The following is a 20,958-nucleotide window of genomic DNA, read 5'->3' as shown; positions in this document are numbered from 1 at the left end:
GCGAAGTCGAGCACTTTACGGTAGCACAGTTTAACGAGGACCAATACCGCACACCCTCGGTCCCTACGCAGACTGATCCAAGTGGTCACCCACCCGCACACTGACCGCAGCCAGTGATGCTTGACTTCGGTGATCTGCTGGGAACCGTGTCTTAACGATCAGTCCACTGCGGGAGAAGTTAATTTGGCATGTCTTATATAAGGAAATTTCAATAAGTTTAATAACTTAGAAGATTTTTCTGTGAGAAGTAAAAAATATTTTTGAATACTATTATTATGTTGAATGCTAAGATAATCTGGAATAATTTATTAAAATAAAAATAATTTATTTGAGTTAGAGACATGCGTTTAGAATTCAAGCAATTGTTCGGGATCAGATCTGAACCATGTTATCAACCTATATCATTAGAGTAACGTGAAAGCTTTGGCTACTTTGTTCTAATATTATATAATAAAACTAATGTATAAATATTGTTGATATTAAAGTACGCTATAGTTTAATTTAGAAGAACTAGTATAAAATTTATCTTCAAATTTTCATAAACTGTTGTGCAAAATGAAAAAATGTATTGAATAGAAAAACAAATGTTGAGTTTTTAGTTTTTTTGTCCATCATGTGGGGGAATGAAAACTGTAAAGAAACAATCGCTAGGGCATCTCGGAGTCTAGAATTTTTTTTAGTGTTGTAGTTTCTAATGAGACTTGAACAAGTCAAGCTAGGCAGCCATGAATCTGAAGCGGAAGGACATTTTCTTCAGATCCATGTACCCGTGGCACTGTTCAACAACAGACCACAACACGTCGATTCCACAGATTTTGAGAGCACGTATATCACATGAACTCGGTGGGTCTTAGTGGAGTTGAGGATCGATTCTCGGCCCATCAGATTCTTTAACCTCAAGGTAACCATGGCCAAAGGGATTTTTTTTATTTAATAGAACTAATTTAAGACAAAAAAAACTTAAATTGTAAACTTTTTTGACATTTAAATGGGTTCTTTTAATAAAAAAATACTTATATTAAACTTTTAAGAGTGCATCCTTTAAAAATATGTTTAACTTAATCTATTCTAATAACATTTAAACATAATCATGATAAAATGTTACTAATATATTTGTTTCGAAATAAAAATGGCTACTTACACAGGTAATAGATAGTTGATTTCGATGTCTTCCAAGGACACGCAATGCGCATGCTCCGTGTGCTGAATGGAAGCACTTGCTATTTCTGGTTTTCCTACGGGGCTTTCAAAAGTGAGAAGAAACTTGTGCGTCTGCCACTCTTCCAGCAAGTTGATACTAAAATGAATTTTTCGAAGATTTCATTCAAAATATTAGCGCTGATTATTTGTAATTATTAGCAGAGTTAGGATCTTGACGACCTTCTTAAAAATTATCCTTAACAAAGGCAAAAAACAAATTAAAAAATGTTCTTAAAATGTTTCAAAAACATGTTTTATATTAGCTTTTTTATTAAAAAAAATATTCGTAATTAGCGTTTATACATTTAATAAAATATTAATTGAAAAAATGCAATTTACGGGTAAAAAAACGTAAAAAACCTGATAAAGATTTATAATTGTTCTTCAAAATGACCAAAAGCAAATTCTAATAACATGAAAAAATCTAGTCAACACCATATATGGAAACGTTACTTTTAAAAAGTAACGAGTAAAAGTACAAGTATTTTTAAAAAAAAGTAACGAGTAAAAAGCAAAAAGTTCTTATTTTGAAAAGTAACGGGTAAAAAGTACAAGTAAAAGTACAAGTACTAAACAAAAAAAGTAACGATTTAAAAGTACATTTCTAGGAAATCGAAAATTCAAAGTAACCTAAAATTTTATTGAATAATATTCTTATGTTCTTTAATGTTTTTGCAAAATTGTTGTTATTTATTTAATTATTTTTAATTTTGAAAGTTATGGACATTAATTTATTTTTAAATTCGGAAGAATATTATAATATAATTTTATAATATAATCGTATAATATAATTTTAAAATCAAATATAATTTTAATATCAAACTTTTTATGGATTTGCACGAAAAAGAAATTTTATCTATTGATTTTAATTTTTAGTTTATTATTTTTATTTATTTAAATTACCATTGATTTAAAATTGTTTTACTCTATAGAAACGCGTTTTAAAAGCACAAACATAAACAAAGCAAACACGGGGTTTCAGATAGCTTTGTGATCTTTGAGCTAGTAAAAAATAATTGAATGTGCAGTATAAGTTGAAACAGAACAGTCTACAGTTTTATTTGTAACAATGGCTAATGCTGAAGTCATGCGAGAAAATCATTTTCCGAACATTTCTGCCTAACGGAATAATTAAAATTTGTAAACGAATTTTAGTATCAGCGGCTAAATTAATACCTTCGAGTTTTCAAGAGTTAAAATAGTAATTATAATAGTTTTCAGTAGCACAAATAGTTCTGAAGTTCTTAGAGATTTGACTGGGCGTTGTTTGACAAGGTCGGGCATAAACATAATTTTAGTAAAAAATGTACTAGGTAAAAATGTATTTAGTAAAAAATGTATTAAGACAAAAATGTATTATTAGTGAGTTCAAAAAGAAAATTGAAAAACGTAATAACAAAATCCAACATTTTTTATTTAAAATGTATTAAATAAATGCATAAAACTCGAAAATGAATGAAAATAACTTGCTAATTAATATTTTTATTCATTTTGCAAAATAATTGCATTTCCAAAGCATTTTGTTTTTTTTTTTTTTTTTTAGAAAGCTTACCGAGTTTTAGAAAAAAGTAACGATTTCATTCGACATTTCCGTTACAAATACTTGTACTTTTTCCCTAAAAAAGTAACGAAAGTACAAGTAAAAGTACTAAATTTATAAAGTAACGAAGTACAAGTAAAAGTACGTACTTTTTACTTGCACCGGCGGTACAAGTAACGAAAGTAAAAGTACCGCCATACATGGTCAACACCAATTCTTGTTTTTAGAATAATTATTAAAAAAATTAGATTTAATGCAAAATTCCCACTGATTAACACCCTTGAATTAATAAAACAAAATTTTAATTCCGAAGGAAAATGCTCTTAAAATTGAAAATATCGTTAAAAATTCTTAAGAAATGAAGGGAAAAAATATAAAATGTGAGAAAAAAAAATCACAAAAAATTATCACCCCATAAAGGCAAAAACAACGAAAAATGAAAAAAAAGAACGCTTTTGTTTTCAGCCTATCACTTATTACTATGGATAATTAAAAGAATAAATGAAGAATAACTATGGATATTTAAAAGAAGGAATTAAGAGAAACAAATTTTGCGTCATATCTTTCTTTCTTCTAACTCTTTCATCAAATTGACACAAAAATTAAATTTAGCAATACTTAATTGAAGTCTTCACTTTCAATATTGTTAAATTGTTATTATAGAGAATGTTCTAAAAGTGATACGAAAATTGTTTTAAAAATCATCCAACTGATTGAATTTAAGGAAAACTCAATATTATTACTCTCAATATCTTCATATATAATTAATTTTAATATTATATCTTTCAAAAAACTCTTCTAAAGGACTGATACTAAAATAATTTTAAATAAACAGGACTGAATTTTAAAAAATAAGTCTGATGAAGCATCAATGATTAACAGCCGACGTTATGATTAACAGCCGACGTTAAACAGCCGAAACCAAACTCTGAATTTAAGTGCAACTCCGTAGCCTTGTAATTTTCATCTGTTGTATTTTTTATTTGAAAACAACGAAATTTCTGGATCAAATATTGAGCCAAACTAGCTTTCGTAGAAGTTTTTTTTGTAGAACTAACATTTGCTTTACATGGAGACGAAAACCTCCCATGGTTAGTCCTACGACAAGAGGACTCATGATTCGTCTACCATTGAAAGCGTTTTACGCCAACATTATGATTGGTACGAGCCTGGAATAGAATTCAATCAACCAACCATCACTGGGATTTGAACCTGGGTCACCAGAGTGATAGACGAACATTCTATACCATGAGCTACCTCGGTTCCAGGAACACAGGATTTTATATCCGTCGTTGAACAGCCAACTCAGTGTTCAACTCCGTAGTCTTGTAATTTTGAACCAAACCAGAAGACAAGGAAACTCCTGGATCAGTACCCTCAGAGGTACTTATTTATTATGGGAACATAAAGGACATTGCGACTCGACAGATTTAACATGCATCAGTCACAACTTACTATACGGGGAGTCTTCGGCCGGTGGGGATCGAACCCACGAACTCTTGAACATTGGCCCATTACCCTACCAAGCTATCCCGGCCTCTGGAACACAGGATTAAAAACATCAAAACCTGTTTGGTTGCACAAAGAAATTAAGAAAAGGTTAAAAGCTGTTATTTATAATATGCACTAGTTTTTTTCGGCAATCGAATAGGATTCTGTATTACTTATTATCTTCCACAATCGATTACTTTCAGCAGGTTTAGATAGACAATAGACAGATTTGGATAATATTTAAGTTTTCTTTGTGTGACTTTAATATTAATTTGCACCTAATAAAGTGTTCTTTTTATTAACCTTCTTTGAGTAATAAATATTAAGGGTGGTTATTTCATAACACCCCATGTATCGATTAATAATTAAATTGTGTCATGTGACTTACCTTATTTTCAAATGCTCTTGAAAACTGTTCCTTGCTTTTAATTTCAAATTCAGCACAGCATCGACTGTTTCATAAGTCTTGTGTTCACTGTTCACTTCCAAATGAACTATGACTTGATACTGATGCACTATAATAAACGTAACATAATAAACGTTTGCTGATTGATGCGTTTAATGATACTAATGTGTTTAATTCGCATTAATTATCTGCAATATTCATTTATTTGTATTTTTTCATAGTACTCAATAGGCTATTTTTATTATCACCGATATTAAACAGGCAATCTTTATTCAATTAGCAGCTGCCCATGTCAAATTTCATAGCCTCATAACTTTGATCCTATCCCAAAAGACATGGAACTAGTATTTGGAATAAACTCGTTAACTTTTGAAGTTATATGACGGAACTAATATGGATTTGCGTTACATAAAAACAGGGTCTGTCCAGGCCAAATTTACTACCGTTTAGTTGGTTTAGTGGTATCTTCACAAATTCAACTTTGGGAAAAACGGTCGTTTCACAAAATACTTTTTCTTAAAATTTTATTTTTGTATCTCGTAAGAAACGATAAATCCATACTTTTTGTGTTGATTTTTTAATGTAATTTTTAATTTTCACAAATTATGTGTAAATTTTCAGAAAATAGGTACCTTTCAGAAAAACCTAGACAGACCCCTGAAAAAGGAAAACCAATAAACCACCCAGGAATATTACGGTGTTAAGAGGTTTCTAAACTATGATCGGTCTACCATTTAAATATTTAACGTCAGAGTAGAAAAAAAAGCTATTATTGATCTACTGTACTCAAAAATAGCTAAATCAAATAAAAAACAATAGTGAGTTCCTGGATAAAATAGCACAGAAAGTTATGGGTTAATGTTTTTGATCTTTTTTTTAAATTTAATGAAGTATATTTATTTATTTTAAAAAATATATAAGGCATTGTGTTTTATTCGTAGCTTTTTTTAATACAATTTATAAAAAAGGAAGATTCTCATGGGCCCCCTTTGTGCCAGGGGCTCCCGGGTACTGCGGGGTCTGCCCATGCGTAAAGACAGTACTGCTTAGAACTAATGAAATTAGAAATTGATTCTCAGCTGTCTTGGATATAACTATCAGAAATTATCTTCCCTTCTCTATGAAGTTAGCATTAGGATATATCTATGCAGTGGATATATTTATGAATTTCTCATAGATATATCCTAGGGCAGGGGTGGCGAACCTTTATACACCAACGTGCCATTTTTTCTAAGAAATTGTATAGAGAAATCACAGACGTGCCGTCAAATAATTTTGACTTCATGATTATTGGAAAAATAATAATACTAAATACTATCAACTCAAAACTCTTTATTTGCATTGAAACGAAAATACATTTTGCAATGTCTTAGTTATACACGTAATTCAACTTAAAGTAGCATCAGTGGGACTTCTGTTATTGCAGATTAAATGACAAATAAGTTATAGGTTGTAAGATATTGGTTTAAGCAGGACTGTTGATTTTTTTGCTAGTTATTTATTGCTAGCTTGTTTTTTATGGTTATTAATTGTTTTTTTAGCATTTTTTGTTAATTTTTTTATTAATAATTGTTTATTATTTTGTTTTTTTTTTTGTGAATTTTAATTTAATTGTTACATATGCTTCATAGTGTGTGACATTTGTGTAATAACAATTCATAGTGCAATAACAATTGTGATCGGTAGCGTGCCCAAAATATTGTGTCGCGTGCTTTAAATTGCACGGGTGCCATTGGTTCGCCATCCCTGTCCTAGGGCAAGTTAAAAATTAAAACAGAAAATGTAAAAACACGTGTTTCAAGCAGACTTAAATATAAGCTAATGTTAATCATAAAACACCAAAGACAAAAAATGTAAGGGTTATCCAAAATAACTTTCACTTGAAAACATTTTTTTTAGAAAAATAAAAAATACTTAGTTTCACTTATTTTTTCACAAAAATGATTATTAATCCGATTGTCGATAAGTTAACTTTGATATCAGTTTAATCCTTTTTAGGGCCGTATTTTTATAAAAATGTTATGTTAAAATATTTCGGGAATTGAGATTGATTTATAAAAAGAAATTAACTTAACTAATTACAATGAATTTATTTGATTTCCGAAACCATTGTTTTAAGGGGTAGAGATTTTTTAAAATTTCACTAACTTTTAAGAATTGGCTATAAACTTCAACTTTTGAGCTTATACCGAATATTTTATACCGAATCATATATTCAACTGAATTTAAAAAGTTGAGTTTATAACTTCAAATAAGCTTGATGAGAAATGATCAAATTAACGAACGCATAACGCACAAAAGATTAAATAAATTAATACCCTGTTAACCACAGTTCTTGACATAACGCAAACCTTTACTGCTGGACAAATTTAAGTAAACAGAGCAAATTATTGATTTTTTATTTTCTTTTCTGAAGTAATTTACTGATAGCAGCACAATTCATAAATGGGAAAATATCGTCTCAACGGCATTTAAAATTAATGGAGTTGGTGGGAAATAAACTTCCCACGACTGTCTAAATGGTTAAAAAAAATATCTCCTCGTAGCATACAAGAAATGACAGTCTTCCGACACAGAATTGCAGTTGAGCACTCTAGCTCGTCGGAAATTCGTCGAAACTTATATTGAGGGATCACACACACGCATAAAGACGAGTTAATAAGAGCATGAGAATACTATTTAACATATATATACTTACAACAATATGGCTTCTCCTCCCAAAGTTGTAGAAAATATCTAGTTTCGTGTTCCGCGGGTTCGCTGTACTGTCCCATTAATCGACATCTCTCACCGTTATATCCACAGTTACAGTGACCTTGGAGAAAAGCATCGTAACTGGAACATTCCACACCGACAAACAGACATTCAGTTGGAATTATAGACATAGAGAAGAACTCAGTGGCCCGCATGCGCTGGCATGATAACGTGTTTTTAAATGCTGGAAGGAAAGATTTCATGAGATATTCTCGCACAACCAAAGTATTTATAATAAATTTTGGTTTTTATATACATAAAAATCAGATGATGCATTCTCATTGGATAAATTTGGCCTGATAAATCACGTGGTATGATTCAGTTTTCTAACATGGAAGATACAAATTTTCAGGTTGTCATCCACATTAAGTAAATAAAAGTTAAAAAAGTATTTTTTATAGTAAAAAATTTTGTTTTCCCAAATTAAGGACCAGTAATATTTATTTATCATCCTTTTTTAGAATTCTCTACTATCAGCTTATTCGTATGGTTATTGTTAATAATAAAAACTGGGATTCCTTGGAATAAAAATAATTTTATTACCTTATCATGCAGTAGTTTATTAACATATTTAAATTGGTTACTGAATTTACTAACCGTTTTAACTTTTATATCATAGGCTTTGTGTAAAAACTATGTCCGTCCTAGGCAAATACATTCAACCAAAGTATTGAATACAAAATTATAAAACATTAATTGGAATTAATTTGTCGCACTGCTATATAAAAAGCTTTTTTTTTGAAAAATTTTAACTAAAATTTTCAAGTAACAAAAAGTTAAATAGGAATTTAAAATACAAAATTGCAGATGAAATTGCTATGGTTACCAGGCAAAATGATTATCCTCATAGAAGCGAAAGCTAAATCTGTGCTCATACATTACATTATGCATGAATTATATTCAACGAAGTCAAGCATCACTGGCTACGGTCAGTGTGCGGGTGGGTGACCACTTGGATCAGTCTGCGTAGGGACCAAGAGGGTGCGGTATTGGTCCTCGTTAAACTGCTCTACCGTAAATTGCTCGACTTCGCGCTCAGTACGTAGAGCTACGGAAGCGGGGGTGCCATCCTCTTTGCAGAGGATCAAAATTGTGATGGCATGTCTTCGGATCATCCTCAGGGATGTTTCCCAGACCGCCGCCAATAGCCCATTGTGCAGCTCTAGTGCAACGTAAATAAACAACAACAGCATGAATTATATTATACATGAATCTTTGGATCTTTCAGTTGAGTCCCGCAGTGAACTGATCGTAAAGACACGGTTCCCAGTAAAACGCCGAAGTCAAGCATCACTGACTGCTATCAGTAAGCTGTTGGGTGACCACTTTTATCAGCCTGTGTAGGGACAAGGGAGAGCAGTACCGGTTAAACTGGTCAACCGGTAAGGGCCTGACTTCGAACGCATTTTGTCGGGCTACCAAAGCAGGAGAGCCATCCCCTCTTCAGAGGATCAAAATTGCGATGACATGCCTTCGGATCATACTCATGGATGTTTCCCAGACCGTCGCCAATAGCCCACGTGCAACTCTAGTGCGACGAAAACGAAGTACCTACCTACCTTTCAATTGCATACTTTAAAATTTTGATGCAAAAATCAGTTTATTGTCAAGAAATTGCATCGATTGTTAAGATTGATGAGTGAAGCGAGAAGAAGGTATAACCTACTAGTGTATGTAAGTACAATGTTCAATCGCGATTTCTAGATTTAACTAAGAAGAGGTCTTTCTTGCCGAGCACCAGTTCCTCATCTCTGCAGGGGGTTCGAATTCCACCGTTATTCCGGATGCATTTGATGGAATGTTTTTCTCTAATTTATGCAGGTCTGTTCTTCAACTTGATAAGGGCTTGTAAAACATATTTTGTAATGAGCAATAATTGTATTATGTGTGCGTAACACTAAATAGATGAACCAGAAACACACTCATCCATAAGGCATTCTAAAACCTTCAGCATTATAAATTGTTGCAAAAATGAAAACAAGATGTATGAATGAAAAACTTTCAGTCGATACAGCGTTTATTTTTAATCGTCAATTAATAAATAAGTATAAGGAAAAAAAATTATACAGGAATTCACTTCGAATGCTAAAAAAAAAAAAAGAGAGATCTAGTCTGTGTAAAAAAAGTAATATCATCAAATTCCCTTATTTGAATAATAGGGTTTTAGGTTGCAACTGTGTTTAGATCAACATATGGTCCATTTCAGTTAGCAGATGTCGATGAAATTGTCGGTGAAAGATGTGGATGAACCAGATGAGAAGATAAATATGAACCAAAAAATTTAGTTCAAATTTTAATTGCCAGGTAAGAAAACAAGTCGTTTAAAGAGAAAAACGCAAACGCACTTACAAATTCGAATTCACGTTTAAAATTCAGCTCAAATAAAGATTTATTACTATTCAACCACGACAAGTTGGTGTGTGCAAAGTGAGCCTAAAGCGAACCGGAAGAGTTTAATCTAGCAATGCATGGAAAGAAAGCATGGAAAGTCGAAGTGAAAGGAGGGTAGGTATTTTTTTACGCTTCCCAATGGGCTATTGGCGACAGTTTGGGAAACAACCTTGATGATGATCCAAAAGCATGTCATTCGAGTGTGTGAGGCCACTTCTTCTATTTTGGCATGGATCTGAAATCTCAGGAAAGTTTCTTCAGATCTCTGTACCAGTGGTACTGCTCAGCTACCAATCACAGGACGTTCGATTCTACAGATTATACGAACACGTATATTGGATGTACTCGGTGGATGTTAGCGGAGTCGAGGATCGAACCCAGTACCCCGAGGATCGGAGTCCGATTCTCTGACCACTGGAATACCACGGCCGGCCCTAAAGCATAAATGAAAAGTTATTACTATTCAAACACGACAAGTTGGCGGGTGCAAGTGAGCCTAAAGCGAACTGGTAGAGTTTATTCCAGCAATTTAGGGGAAGAAGGCATATAAAAACGAAGCGAAAGGGACACTGAGAGTGAATACAGACGATTTATTCGGCTTATTTTAGAAGGGGAAGGAATACAAAATCTAACTTATTTAAAGAGTTTTCCATGGTTGTGAACCTAAGATTCGAAATGATAAGCCAGTTTGGAAATCTCGCCAAAAATAAATAATAAACTTTTTTGCCCGATGAAAATATTTCTACAAAAATGGATGATAATAACAGCTTAAAACTTAAACAATGATAAAAATTCTACTTACATTCGAGCGGAAGAAGCTCGGTCAGGAGAGGGTTAATTGGAGCCAAAACTAAGCAGGAGTGTTGTTTCCCGCCATTTGGCCAAAAATTGACATCCCCCAAGTCTTCTGTTGTTCCTGAACCTATAACACAATTATAATTTTCTTAAAGCATTTTGAGAGAAGCACGTTATTTAGAGAAGAACACATCATTCACCTGTTAAGATGAGATTAGATTAGGTTTCTTTCTGATTGAAATTATGCTAAGTTTACAGAGTGGCCATAATTTAAGTAAAATTGTTTAAAGTTTGATAATGAGAAAACAGCTGAGTCAAACTCAATCTCATTTGCTGTAGACTATTAGGCCTTAAAAATCTGATTTTTAAAGGAAAGAAATATTCTTTCTTTGTTTTTCGCCTCCTAGGAACACTTGTAAGGCTATTTAATTAACGCAATAAGTTGAGTAAGCATAATTTTTTTCTTCTTTTCTGTTTTTGTTTTTAATTTATTCCGGTGGAATATTTTTGAAACTGAAGGTTGCAGGTACGTGCCTCGAAGTCAAAGAAAAACTTTAGGGCTTAAACTGATTTAGACGTCGAGAAACTTTAAGTATGCTTCGAGGTTAATTAAAAACGCATTGCTTACAGGTGAACAGCAAACAACAAGTACGTAATTGAAGTAGGACAAACATCAAATTAACTCGTACAACTCACTACTGTTCAGAGGAAATGTGGTTATATATATATATGTATTATATATTTATTTATTTATTTCTGAAAGAAAAAAATGTGTTTTTCGAAAATCATTTAGATTATCAATCATTAAATTTTTAAAATCTTTAGCAAAAAGGAAGCCTTGATTCCTATGCTTTAGTAGACGCGAATTCACATTTGAATCAAAAGAGAAAAACCCGATCTAAGTTTGACGAATTGATATCGAGGTCATTAAAAAAGTAAAATTGAAGTCATCAAAGCTTATCAAAATCTACTTTTTTTCCCCAGATGCTTCATTTAAGAATATAATGTTTTGCTTTTAATTCTTCTTTTGGTGTGATTGACTTCGATATTGATTCGCAAAATAGCAAAATATTGATATTGTTTATTTTTCCATTTAAATATTAGTTCGAGACACCTTACTCCATTTTTCAGAACAAAAACGCTCCGAAAGTGTATACAGAATGATGATTACAAAACATCATGCATGTGAATTTAAAAAAAAATAGATAATTTTTAAAAATTTAAGGTTGTTGCCGTTTTTTGACATTTTGTATAACATCTTCATACATATAATTTTCAAAAATGGATGGAATTTTATGTAAATTTCGAACTATGATAAAGATCAAAAATGAAGAAGAAAATAGAACACAAATGAAATAAAATTACTACATAACTTCGATTAAATTCCTTCCTGGGTTCGAACTTATGACGTCAACATAGAGAGCATCATTGCTTTCTAACTTAACTTCATTTTCTACACTTCGGAAGTACGGTCCAGATGGATCTAAGCCTAAAGAGAAAAAGTATTTTACGTGTTTATTAATTAATTAATTAAATTTGCAACTTAAAAACATTAAGCAGTGTTGGTAACTTGCTGGATAGTGTTCGATTTATAAACAATATAGTATTAAGAAATTAATATATGATTCTTGTAGACTCCAATAACTGATTGTGAAGGACTTTAATTGCTCATTGTAAAGGAGTCCAATCGATAATTGTTGAGAATTCCAATTACTGAGAGTACTATTGAAGAGTTTAGTTGGGGATTAAAATCAAGTCTCATTTGCTAATTGCTGAAGAATCTAATTGCAAATTGTTGTAAAGTCCAATAGCTGATTTATAAAAATTTCATCTAATTGTTAAAGAATTTAATTGTGATATGTTTAGAAATCTAATTGTTGAAGAGTATAATTGCTGCTTGCAGATTATTCCAATGACTTATTGTTAAGGAGTTTAGTTGCTAATTATTGATCAATAATTAGCAACTGAAGTTCAATAATTAATTGTTGAGGATTTCAATGACTAATTGTATAGGAGACCGGTTTCATTTTATTTTATAACCATCGTTGAACAGTCGACCCATTTTTTTGGGCTTACGATTACTAATGTTCAACTCCGTAGCCTTGTAATTTTGAACACAATCCAGAAGACAAGATAACTCCTGGATCAATTATTGGGAAATTGCCTTCATGGAGAACTTTTTGATGAAACTCACTCGCATTTGCATTTAATGAAGAGATCTATGGTTAGCCTGACAGCAAAGGGATCTAACCCATGATCCGTCTATCACTGAGGATATTTTGCGTCAGCATTGTGGTCGGAGAAAGCAGGTTGCGGAATTCGTATCGACCATCCATTGTTGGGATTCGAACCCGGTTCGTCTCATTGGAAGGCGAACGCTCTATCCCCTGAGCCATCACGGCTCGTGGAGATCAATTGTCAATTATTGAGGAATTCATTTACAATTGTAGAGGAGGTGGATTATAGCTGGTATTTAAGATTACAGACCAGGCAATTTGCAGCGTTAATACTTCAATTCAAAGTGCCTTCCTGTAAGAGTGGACTGCTTTAAATCTCTTGCATGTGGAGAAAAGTAGGGGATGTCTGAATTCATCAATGGAAAACCATCAAAAATCTTAACTTGAGTGACAACCAATTATCGGGGAAAACGTTAAAGGTTCCTCGGAAGGATTAAAATGGGGGTTGCTAATCCCCCATTTTAACAATTAAACCTGAGTTAATATTCCATTCGTGTTTTTTTCCCGTAACCCACAGTCCCTGGCCAAATTATTAGACACCCTGTTACATTCTATGTAAAATCTGAATCACATACAGTTTTCTTTTGATACTATACAGCATTACTGTTCTTACGCGACTGAAACCGGTTTGCACTTTTTTACGTTCGCGTATTAATTCGCGAAATTCGACGATATATAATATAAATTCAACGATTGGATAAATTAAGACGATATATTATATAAATATAGAATATTTATTATATCAGGTGCTATGTTAGTACATTATAATAATTAGACCAAATTATTGGACGCACTGTAGGGTTTTAATAATTAAAAGTTTTGCACCGAGTTTATATGCAATACTTTTATATTTAAACATACATGTAATGGATTTTTATAAAGCAGATTTTTATACACTTCCTATTTGTATTTATTTTTAACGTATTGTATTACAATGTAAAGCAATTGATACGCGGACGTAAACAAATGTAACCCAGTGTACGAACAATAGAGCTGTAGAGTATCACCTGCGTCTAATAATTTGGCCATGGACTGTATATAGCCTACCTGTTATACGACCTAATCTGCTCAATCTTTCTCCGGCATATCCAGCAATGTGAGCACCTAGGCCATTGCCAATTACATGAAATCTTTCTGAATCAGCCCCTAAATTGTCCTAAAAAAGACATTATAACACGTTTTATTAAATAATTACAGATATAGTAAATAATATATAGGACATAAATCAATTAATTCCTCATTCCCGAAATTCATTGCTCTTACACGAGTTAGTTTAAGACTGTTCAGCGCAAGGTTTGTCGCTTTATAAAACAACGCTTATTAGCGGTTAATATGATATTTTCACAGCTGTTGTGAGTTTGCTATAGTCATTCATGATTGTTAGGTTAGGTTTTGTCTGTTATTACCTAGCGCCCTCTATGCTAATTATGAAATTTGAGCAATATGTTATTTTAAAGAAAAGCCGTAGTTTTCTAAAAAAATAAGTATGTGGTAAAACTTTTCAAAAAGTTATTAAAATGTAAAATTTCACAAAAATATTTGAAGATATTACTTTGTAAAATGAATTGAACTGAAATCGCAAATTTGAATTTATTATTTTTGAAAAAAGATTTGTAAAAAAGATTAATGCTACAAAAAAATGAGCGTTTCGCAAAAGAAAAAAAAAAGAATTTCAAATTCAGCTCAAATAAAGATTTATNATTTCAGGGTAAAAGTACATAGTGTTTTGAAGAGTATTTTGTGAAATACATTGGTAAAAACTTACGCTAAGGTATTCGATGAGTTTGGCAACTTGAACTCCAACAACACGAGCATTAGCAGCGGTTAGAAAGTTAGGCATAATCTTTTCGTTTCCATAACCAACCAAAATGATGTTTTCATCACTTAAACTCAAGAAGTTGTCCTTTGTATCCTTGAAGGTAACATTCGAAATAAAGATTTATTTTCTTTAAAAGAAAAGAAAGAAAGAAAACAAGATAGGAAAAATTCGGTAATATGTTCAAATATATTAACTATACAAGGCGAGGAAGAAATGCAAAAAGATGGAAGTAGTCCCAAAAAATAAATATTGAAAAATATAGTTCTCATTTTTTTATTCAAAAATATCTAAACAATTAATTCGAAGGCAGACAATTGTAAATATAAAGAAGATAGAAATACGAAAAAAGAAATATTGAAAAAAAAGCTCTTATTCTTTTATTCAAAAATATCTAAACAATTAATTCGAAGGCAATTTGAAATTGGCGATTCGAATTAATTCTAAACAATTAATTCGATGGTAAATGGAAGAAGATAGAAATAGTTTTGAAAAAGAAGTATTGAAAAAAATATTTCTTCTTATTTTATACAAAAATATCTAAACAATTAATGCGAAGGCGGCCGATGGTAAATGTTAGAACATAGAAATAGAACCGAAAAAGAAATATTGAAAAAAAAATAGCTCAAATTTGTTTATTCAAAAATATTTAAACAATTAATTCGAAGGCAGACTATTGTAAATATAAAGAAGATAGAAATAGTACCGAAAACGAAAAAGAAATATTGAAAAAAAAAGTTCTTATTTTTTTATTCAAAAATATGTAAACAATTAATTCGAAGGCAATTTGAAATTGGCAATTCGAATTAATCATAAACAATTAATTCAATGGTAAATTTAAGAAGATAGAAATAGTTTTGAAAAAGAAGTATTGAAAAAAATATTTCTTCTTGTTTTATACAAAAATATGTAAACAATTAATTCGAAGGCGGCCGATGGTAAATGTTAGAACATAGAAATAGAAACGAAAGAGAAATATTGAAAAAAAATAGCTCTAATTTTGTTTATTCAAAAATATTTTAGCAATTAATTCAAAGGCAGGCGATGTTAAATGTAAGAGGATAGAAATAGTATCGAAAAAGAAATATTGAAAAAAAAATAGCTTTAAGTTGTTTATTAAAAAATATCCAAATAATAAATTCGAAGGCAGACGATGGGAAATGTAAGAAGATAAAAATAGTACCGAAACAAAATATTGAAAAAAAATAGTTATAAATTTTTATGTGACAAAAATAGCCCTTATTTAGCTGTTTTACCATAGTTTGATTGAATTGGCGACTAAAGTGCAAATCTTGCCAACTTGTTCGCCAAATAAGTAAATTACTTTAAAACAGCTATTTCGAAGCCCATTTAACAAACTCCGATAATAAGTATTAAAAATCATGAAATTAAAATAATTGAAACTAAAATAATCGAATTTAAAATAATTAAAATAAAGAAAAGTACCGGTTAAAATGAGCATAGACAGGCAGTTCTTGATTAGGTATAGCTTCTAGCGACATTCGATTGTCTTTCCGACCATTTGTTGATATGTAATTCTCAATTCTTATGATAATCACTGTAGTTTGCAACCACTATGCGGAATTACCCTGTATGCTATTTTGAATCAATAAAAAATCTGACCTGTTAATTAAAACACCTATATTTTCTATCAGAATTATTTCATGCATGAATTTTAAGATATACCTGATTCATTCATTTTTTTAAAGAAATTCTCTAAAATACAGCTTGTCGAATCTCTCTTATCTAAGATCTTTAAATGATTTCGAGAAAGAAAAAGCAATAAATAAATAACAAATAATATATTCGGATACTTGCCATCATCCACGTCGATTGCCCTTCTCTGGTGTTGGGAACGAGAATTCTCGTCCACGAATTTGCGTTGAAATCTGAGCCGTCTAGAGTTTCCATTTGGAATGGTGATATAATTATTGGTATAATGTTATGGCGCCTCGTGAAGAAGTAAAATAGAGTGTTTTGTTCTTCTGGTGTCTGGGGAGGGACGCTGATGGGCCGCCAGTAGGGATGCTGAAATGGAGGTCCAGACCAAAAACAGCCAAGATCACCATAGCACACTGTTCTGAATTTGCTGACTGTTTCAACTGTAAATAATATAGACTGTTTCAACTGTAAATGGTAGCGAGTCAGGGGTGTAGACAAATGGAGGATGTGGAGGTCATGTCCCTCCTGTAGGGTTACAAAATCCTCGAAATTTTGGCAAGCCTGTTTTTAATGGTCAGCAAGTGTTTATGTTTAACCCTTTGACGCAGAAATTTTATTAAAAATATTTTCATGCTAATTTTCATTATTTTGCATAACTTAGGTCAAAACAAGTGAAAATGTTATGTTCAGCATGTTTATAATTTAATGTTATGAAGTAGTAGTAGTAGTTCATTTACGTCACACTAGAGCTGCACAATGGGCTATTGGTGACGGTCTGGGAAACATCCCTGAGGATGATCCGATGACATGCCATCACAATTTTGATCCTCTGCAGAAGAGATGTCACCCCCGCTTCGGTAGCCCGACGACCTGCAAGCAAAGTCGAGCACTTTACGGTGGAACAATTTAACGAGGACCTATACCGCACACTCTCGGTCCCTACGCAGACTGATCCAGGCGGTCAGCCACCAGCACACTGACGGCAGCCAGTGATGCTGGGAACCGTGTCTTAATGATCAATCCACTGCGGGACTTAAGTGTTATGAAATGAAGCATGAAACATCGGTGACGTTTTCGTGTAAGGTAAAATCTTCTAAACACGACTCAATTCTAAACAGTTTTTTCGAATATTCATTTATTTAGATCTGAGAGAAACAGTTATCATCATTCAAATTTCTTTAATTTGCGAAATCAATTATAGATAAAATTTTGAATATGAATGGAAAAAAATGTCAAACTACGTCTTTTGGATTTTAAATTTTTGTACAGATATAATACTGATAATCTAGCGTATTTTTTTAGCAACTATTAAACATTTTTTATCATTAAAAATTAACAAAATAACTTTTAAAAACTTATTAAGTTAATTAAGTTAACTTGTAATTAGAGCTTCAGAAAAAATATAGAAAAGGAACACCGGTGTTCTTTCTGCTCCAAAGAGTTAAAATGTTTGCATATTTTTTAAATATGTAATAGTAATCTTCTCTTATATTGTGTGACTGTAAAGTAATCCTCCTCCCCCAAAAGTTTGAGTACTACTCCAAATGAAGAGAAAAAGAAGGAAAAATTTTATCCTAGCAATTACAAATTACAAACAGTTTCTTTTCTCAACTAGTTACAAAACGTTTATCGCATAAAAAATTATTTGTTGGACCTAATTTGTTTTTATATATATCTCTGGCAGCTAGAAACCTGCAAGCAAATCACAGAATGGTTTTAGAGAATTAGTCATAACTAAAAAATAAGAAATAAGGAATGTTAATTTTCATATCTAACAAAACAAACTACGTTCAACTCTAATAAATGTTATTTTTAAAGGTGAAAAAAAAATATAAGGGTTACATGAAGAATATATATTGCACAAATGGATACAAGAATACAAAGATGATCTATTTACAGATAACAAAAAACGCAAGCATCGTAATGTGTACTATTTACTAACACAGATACTCTAACTCCCTATCTTAAGAGCTCAAAATTCCATCGGATAATATCTCCATCAAAAAGAACATCAATCTCGTGACGTCTTCCATCCGTTTCTATGGAAACACTCCAGTGCATAATTGGGCACTTGCAACTCGAGAACAAGTGAAGTGATTATGCCTAACTATGTGATTTAAAGCAAATTTAATTGAATGCCAGTAAGTGACATCACGCGCGCGTGTCAAACCTGACTGGCTTCTGAATTGACAAATGCCATGATTTACCTACGATGACGTCACTTGCAGGTATCCAATTGGATATTTGCAAGCGTTGTCACGCGTGGGTCAGCCAATCAGGCTTGACTCACGCGTCTGACGTCGCTTACAAGTATCCATTTAAATCTGAACCGAAAATTGAATCAGCGTGATACCTTGCCCAAACCTTAACCTAAACCCAAACCTTAAAGCTAAAACGTAAACAAGAATTGCGCTGACAAAAATTATACGCATTGGTGGTCGGAAATTGATATTTAAGCGAGGGAAAAACAAAAACGCTAGCGAAATCTGACAAATTACTAAAGACAGGCGAATGTAATAAACATGAAAACCTGTTTAATTGGTGGTTGAAGCTTGAAGGTATTTTTAATAAACATGTTTTAACCCCTGTTTTCTTATGCATTTAAACCTGTCATTTTTTTATTACATCAGTCCTCCTATATCGTGATTTGTCAGATTTCGAGAGGGTTTTTGCTTTTTGCCCTCGGTAATCCAACATTTCAAAATGAAAATTTCTTTTTTGCCTAGGCCTTTTCAAGAGTTGCAAAAATTCGTATGCAACTGCAATTTTGGACGGGGCTGATCAAAGCTTTAAAAATATTACTTGTTTATTTCAAGGCCAGTATTGCATGGGCTAGAATTTGCATTAGCAACTAAATATTTTATATTATTGGAAGCATATCTTACGAGGCCACAATGCAAAGTCACCAAAAAAACTATTCTACAAGTTTTGCAAAAATGTTCTATTCAACTTATAATTATTAGATAAGCATTTAAATGTTCCTGTTGCGATTGCATACGATAAAATATATATGTATCTGTCTGTGTTAAATAAATAACGGAGAGATGGTATCAACTAAATCATATTTAAACTAAGTTGTGCAACTAAGATTAAAACTTTGTAGTATATTGTAGTGTTATTCAGACTTCTATCTCAAAATAATTATTATAAATCATGATATTTCTTTCTGCATTTTGCAGAATCTTTTGTTAAATATTTTATATTGCAAAAAAGTATTTAATTATTCCCAACATATTATTTTCTTGAATATTATTGTTCGAAATACATAGCTTTATTCGCATATTATATTATATTCGAAATTAGTATTAATGATTACCAATTGTTTTTATTTTGTTCTTTATATATTATATAAAATACAGTTTATTTCATTTTCGCATAATATTGATACATTTTTGCAGCCTAAATTAAAATTTTAAGCTGTTAAAACTTTTATGTAATGATTTTATTCTAATGAAATGTAACATTTTAATGAAAAAATTTAAAATTAACTTACGGACATTTATCGCATTTTCATTTTCAGTTGAACTAAATACAAAATCCAGTAAAACACAAACAATCCAATAGACGACAGTAAAACCTCTCATGGCTCGATACGCATTTCATGAGGATATGGTTAAAGTTACGCTTTAAACGCGAAAATGAATACTTTAAAAAAATAACTTATAAAGTAAATAGACTATCGATAAACAGTAATTTAGTGTAATTTTCGAAAAAAGGAAAATAAGAGTTTTCCGTGTAACAAACACTGCCTAAAGAGAATCAAATGTCGAAATTATCCTTTACCTTTAGGCATTCCAAATTATCGTCGTATTCATTTTCCATTAGCAAACGATTCTTCTTACTTTTACATTATAATATTAAATGAAATTTATACGAAGCTCGTATACTCTTTGAACAGTTTTACAATTTTTATCATACTGTTATATTCAGAAGTTAGAAATTACTGATAGAAATCTTGTGCTGCCATAACATGCGAATTTATGAAATTGTTAATAAATATTAAAGATTTTTCATTTGTAATGATCAATATAGAATGCAACATTTCCTATTGGAATTTAGTGATCTAGTGTTGAATACAAAATTATTTCGAATGGAAATTAATGATCTCGTATTATTTGTCTTGTCAGGATTGTAAAATTATTTTTATTTGAAATTGGTGATCTTTTATTTTTAATGTTTAGCCCTGAATGTAAAACTATTTTTAATGCAAATTAGTGATTTTGTATTTTTGATGTCTTATCTTGAATGTAAAATTATTTTTAATGGAAGTTAATAATCTTGTATTTTTGATGTCTAGCCCTGAATATTAAATTTCTAATGGAAATAAGTCATCTTGTATTTTTGATGTCTAGTCCTAAGTTCCTAAGTGTAAAATTATTTTAATGGAAATTAGTGATCTTTTTTTTAATGCATAGTCCTGAATGCAATATTTTTTATAGAATGTAGTGATATTGCACTCGTTTTTACCAATCTAACATGCGAAATTGTGAACATTTTATACTTTTGATAACAAGTCTTGAATGTAAAATTATTTTCAACGAGTTTAGTGATTTTGTACTTAAGACTACTACTGCCGACTCTCAAAGTATTTTTAATTGCACTAAATGATTTTTTCACTTATGACAGCCTTGCATGTGATGTTTTATGAAAATTTGGAGACCATTCA

The 20,958-nt window shown here is 31.4% G+C and overlaps 1 protein-coding gene across 1 annotated transcript; it reads right to left on the bottom strand.

Moving 5' to 3' along the window:
* Positions 1-1,137: 1,137 nt before the first annotated feature.
* Positions 1,138-19,938, bottom strand: LOC107441941 (pancreatic lipase-related protein 2). Its single transcript, XM_043050634.2, has 10 exons — positions 19,786-19,938; positions 16,449-16,732; positions 14,580-14,726; positions 13,862-13,970; positions 11,943-12,066; positions 10,898-10,998; positions 10,585-10,725; positions 7,336-7,575; positions 4,620-4,746; positions 1,138-1,297 (listed from the first exon to the last, which is right to left on the bottom strand). The coding sequence occupies exons 1-10, from the start codon at positions 19,874-19,876 to the stop codon at positions 1,138-1,140; spliced, it is 1,524 nt and encodes a 507-aa protein (XP_042906568.2). The 5' UTR covers positions 19,877-19,938.
* Between the last annotated feature and the right edge of the window lie 1,020 nt (positions 19,939-20,958).

Source organism: Parasteatoda tepidariorum, chromosome 6 (genome assembly GCF_043381705.1).
Source record: "Parasteatoda tepidariorum isolate YZ-2023 chromosome 6, CAS_Ptep_4.0, whole genome shotgun sequence".
Classification (NCBI taxonomy): domain Eukaryota; kingdom Metazoa; phylum Arthropoda; class Arachnida; order Araneae; family Theridiidae; genus Parasteatoda; species Parasteatoda tepidariorum.
Note: the sequence above shows the minus strand (reverse complement) of the source record. Positions and strands in the feature narration are given on the sequence as shown.

Excerpts from the sequence above, each read along its gene's own strand:
- LOC107441941 (XM_043050634.2), bottom strand. The coding sequence starts at position 19,876 with ATGAGAGGTTTTACTGTCGTCTATTGGATTGTTTGTGTTTTACTGGAT. Across the intron at positions 10,999-11,942 it reads AATTTAATCGAAGTTATGTA|CCTTACAAGTGTTCCTAGGA; the intron begins GTAATTTTATTT and ends TTAATTAAATAG. Across the intron at positions 10,726-10,897 it reads TCTACAGCAAATGAGATTGA|AAAATTATAATTGTGTTATA; the intron begins GTTTGACTCAGC and ends AAATGCTTTAAG.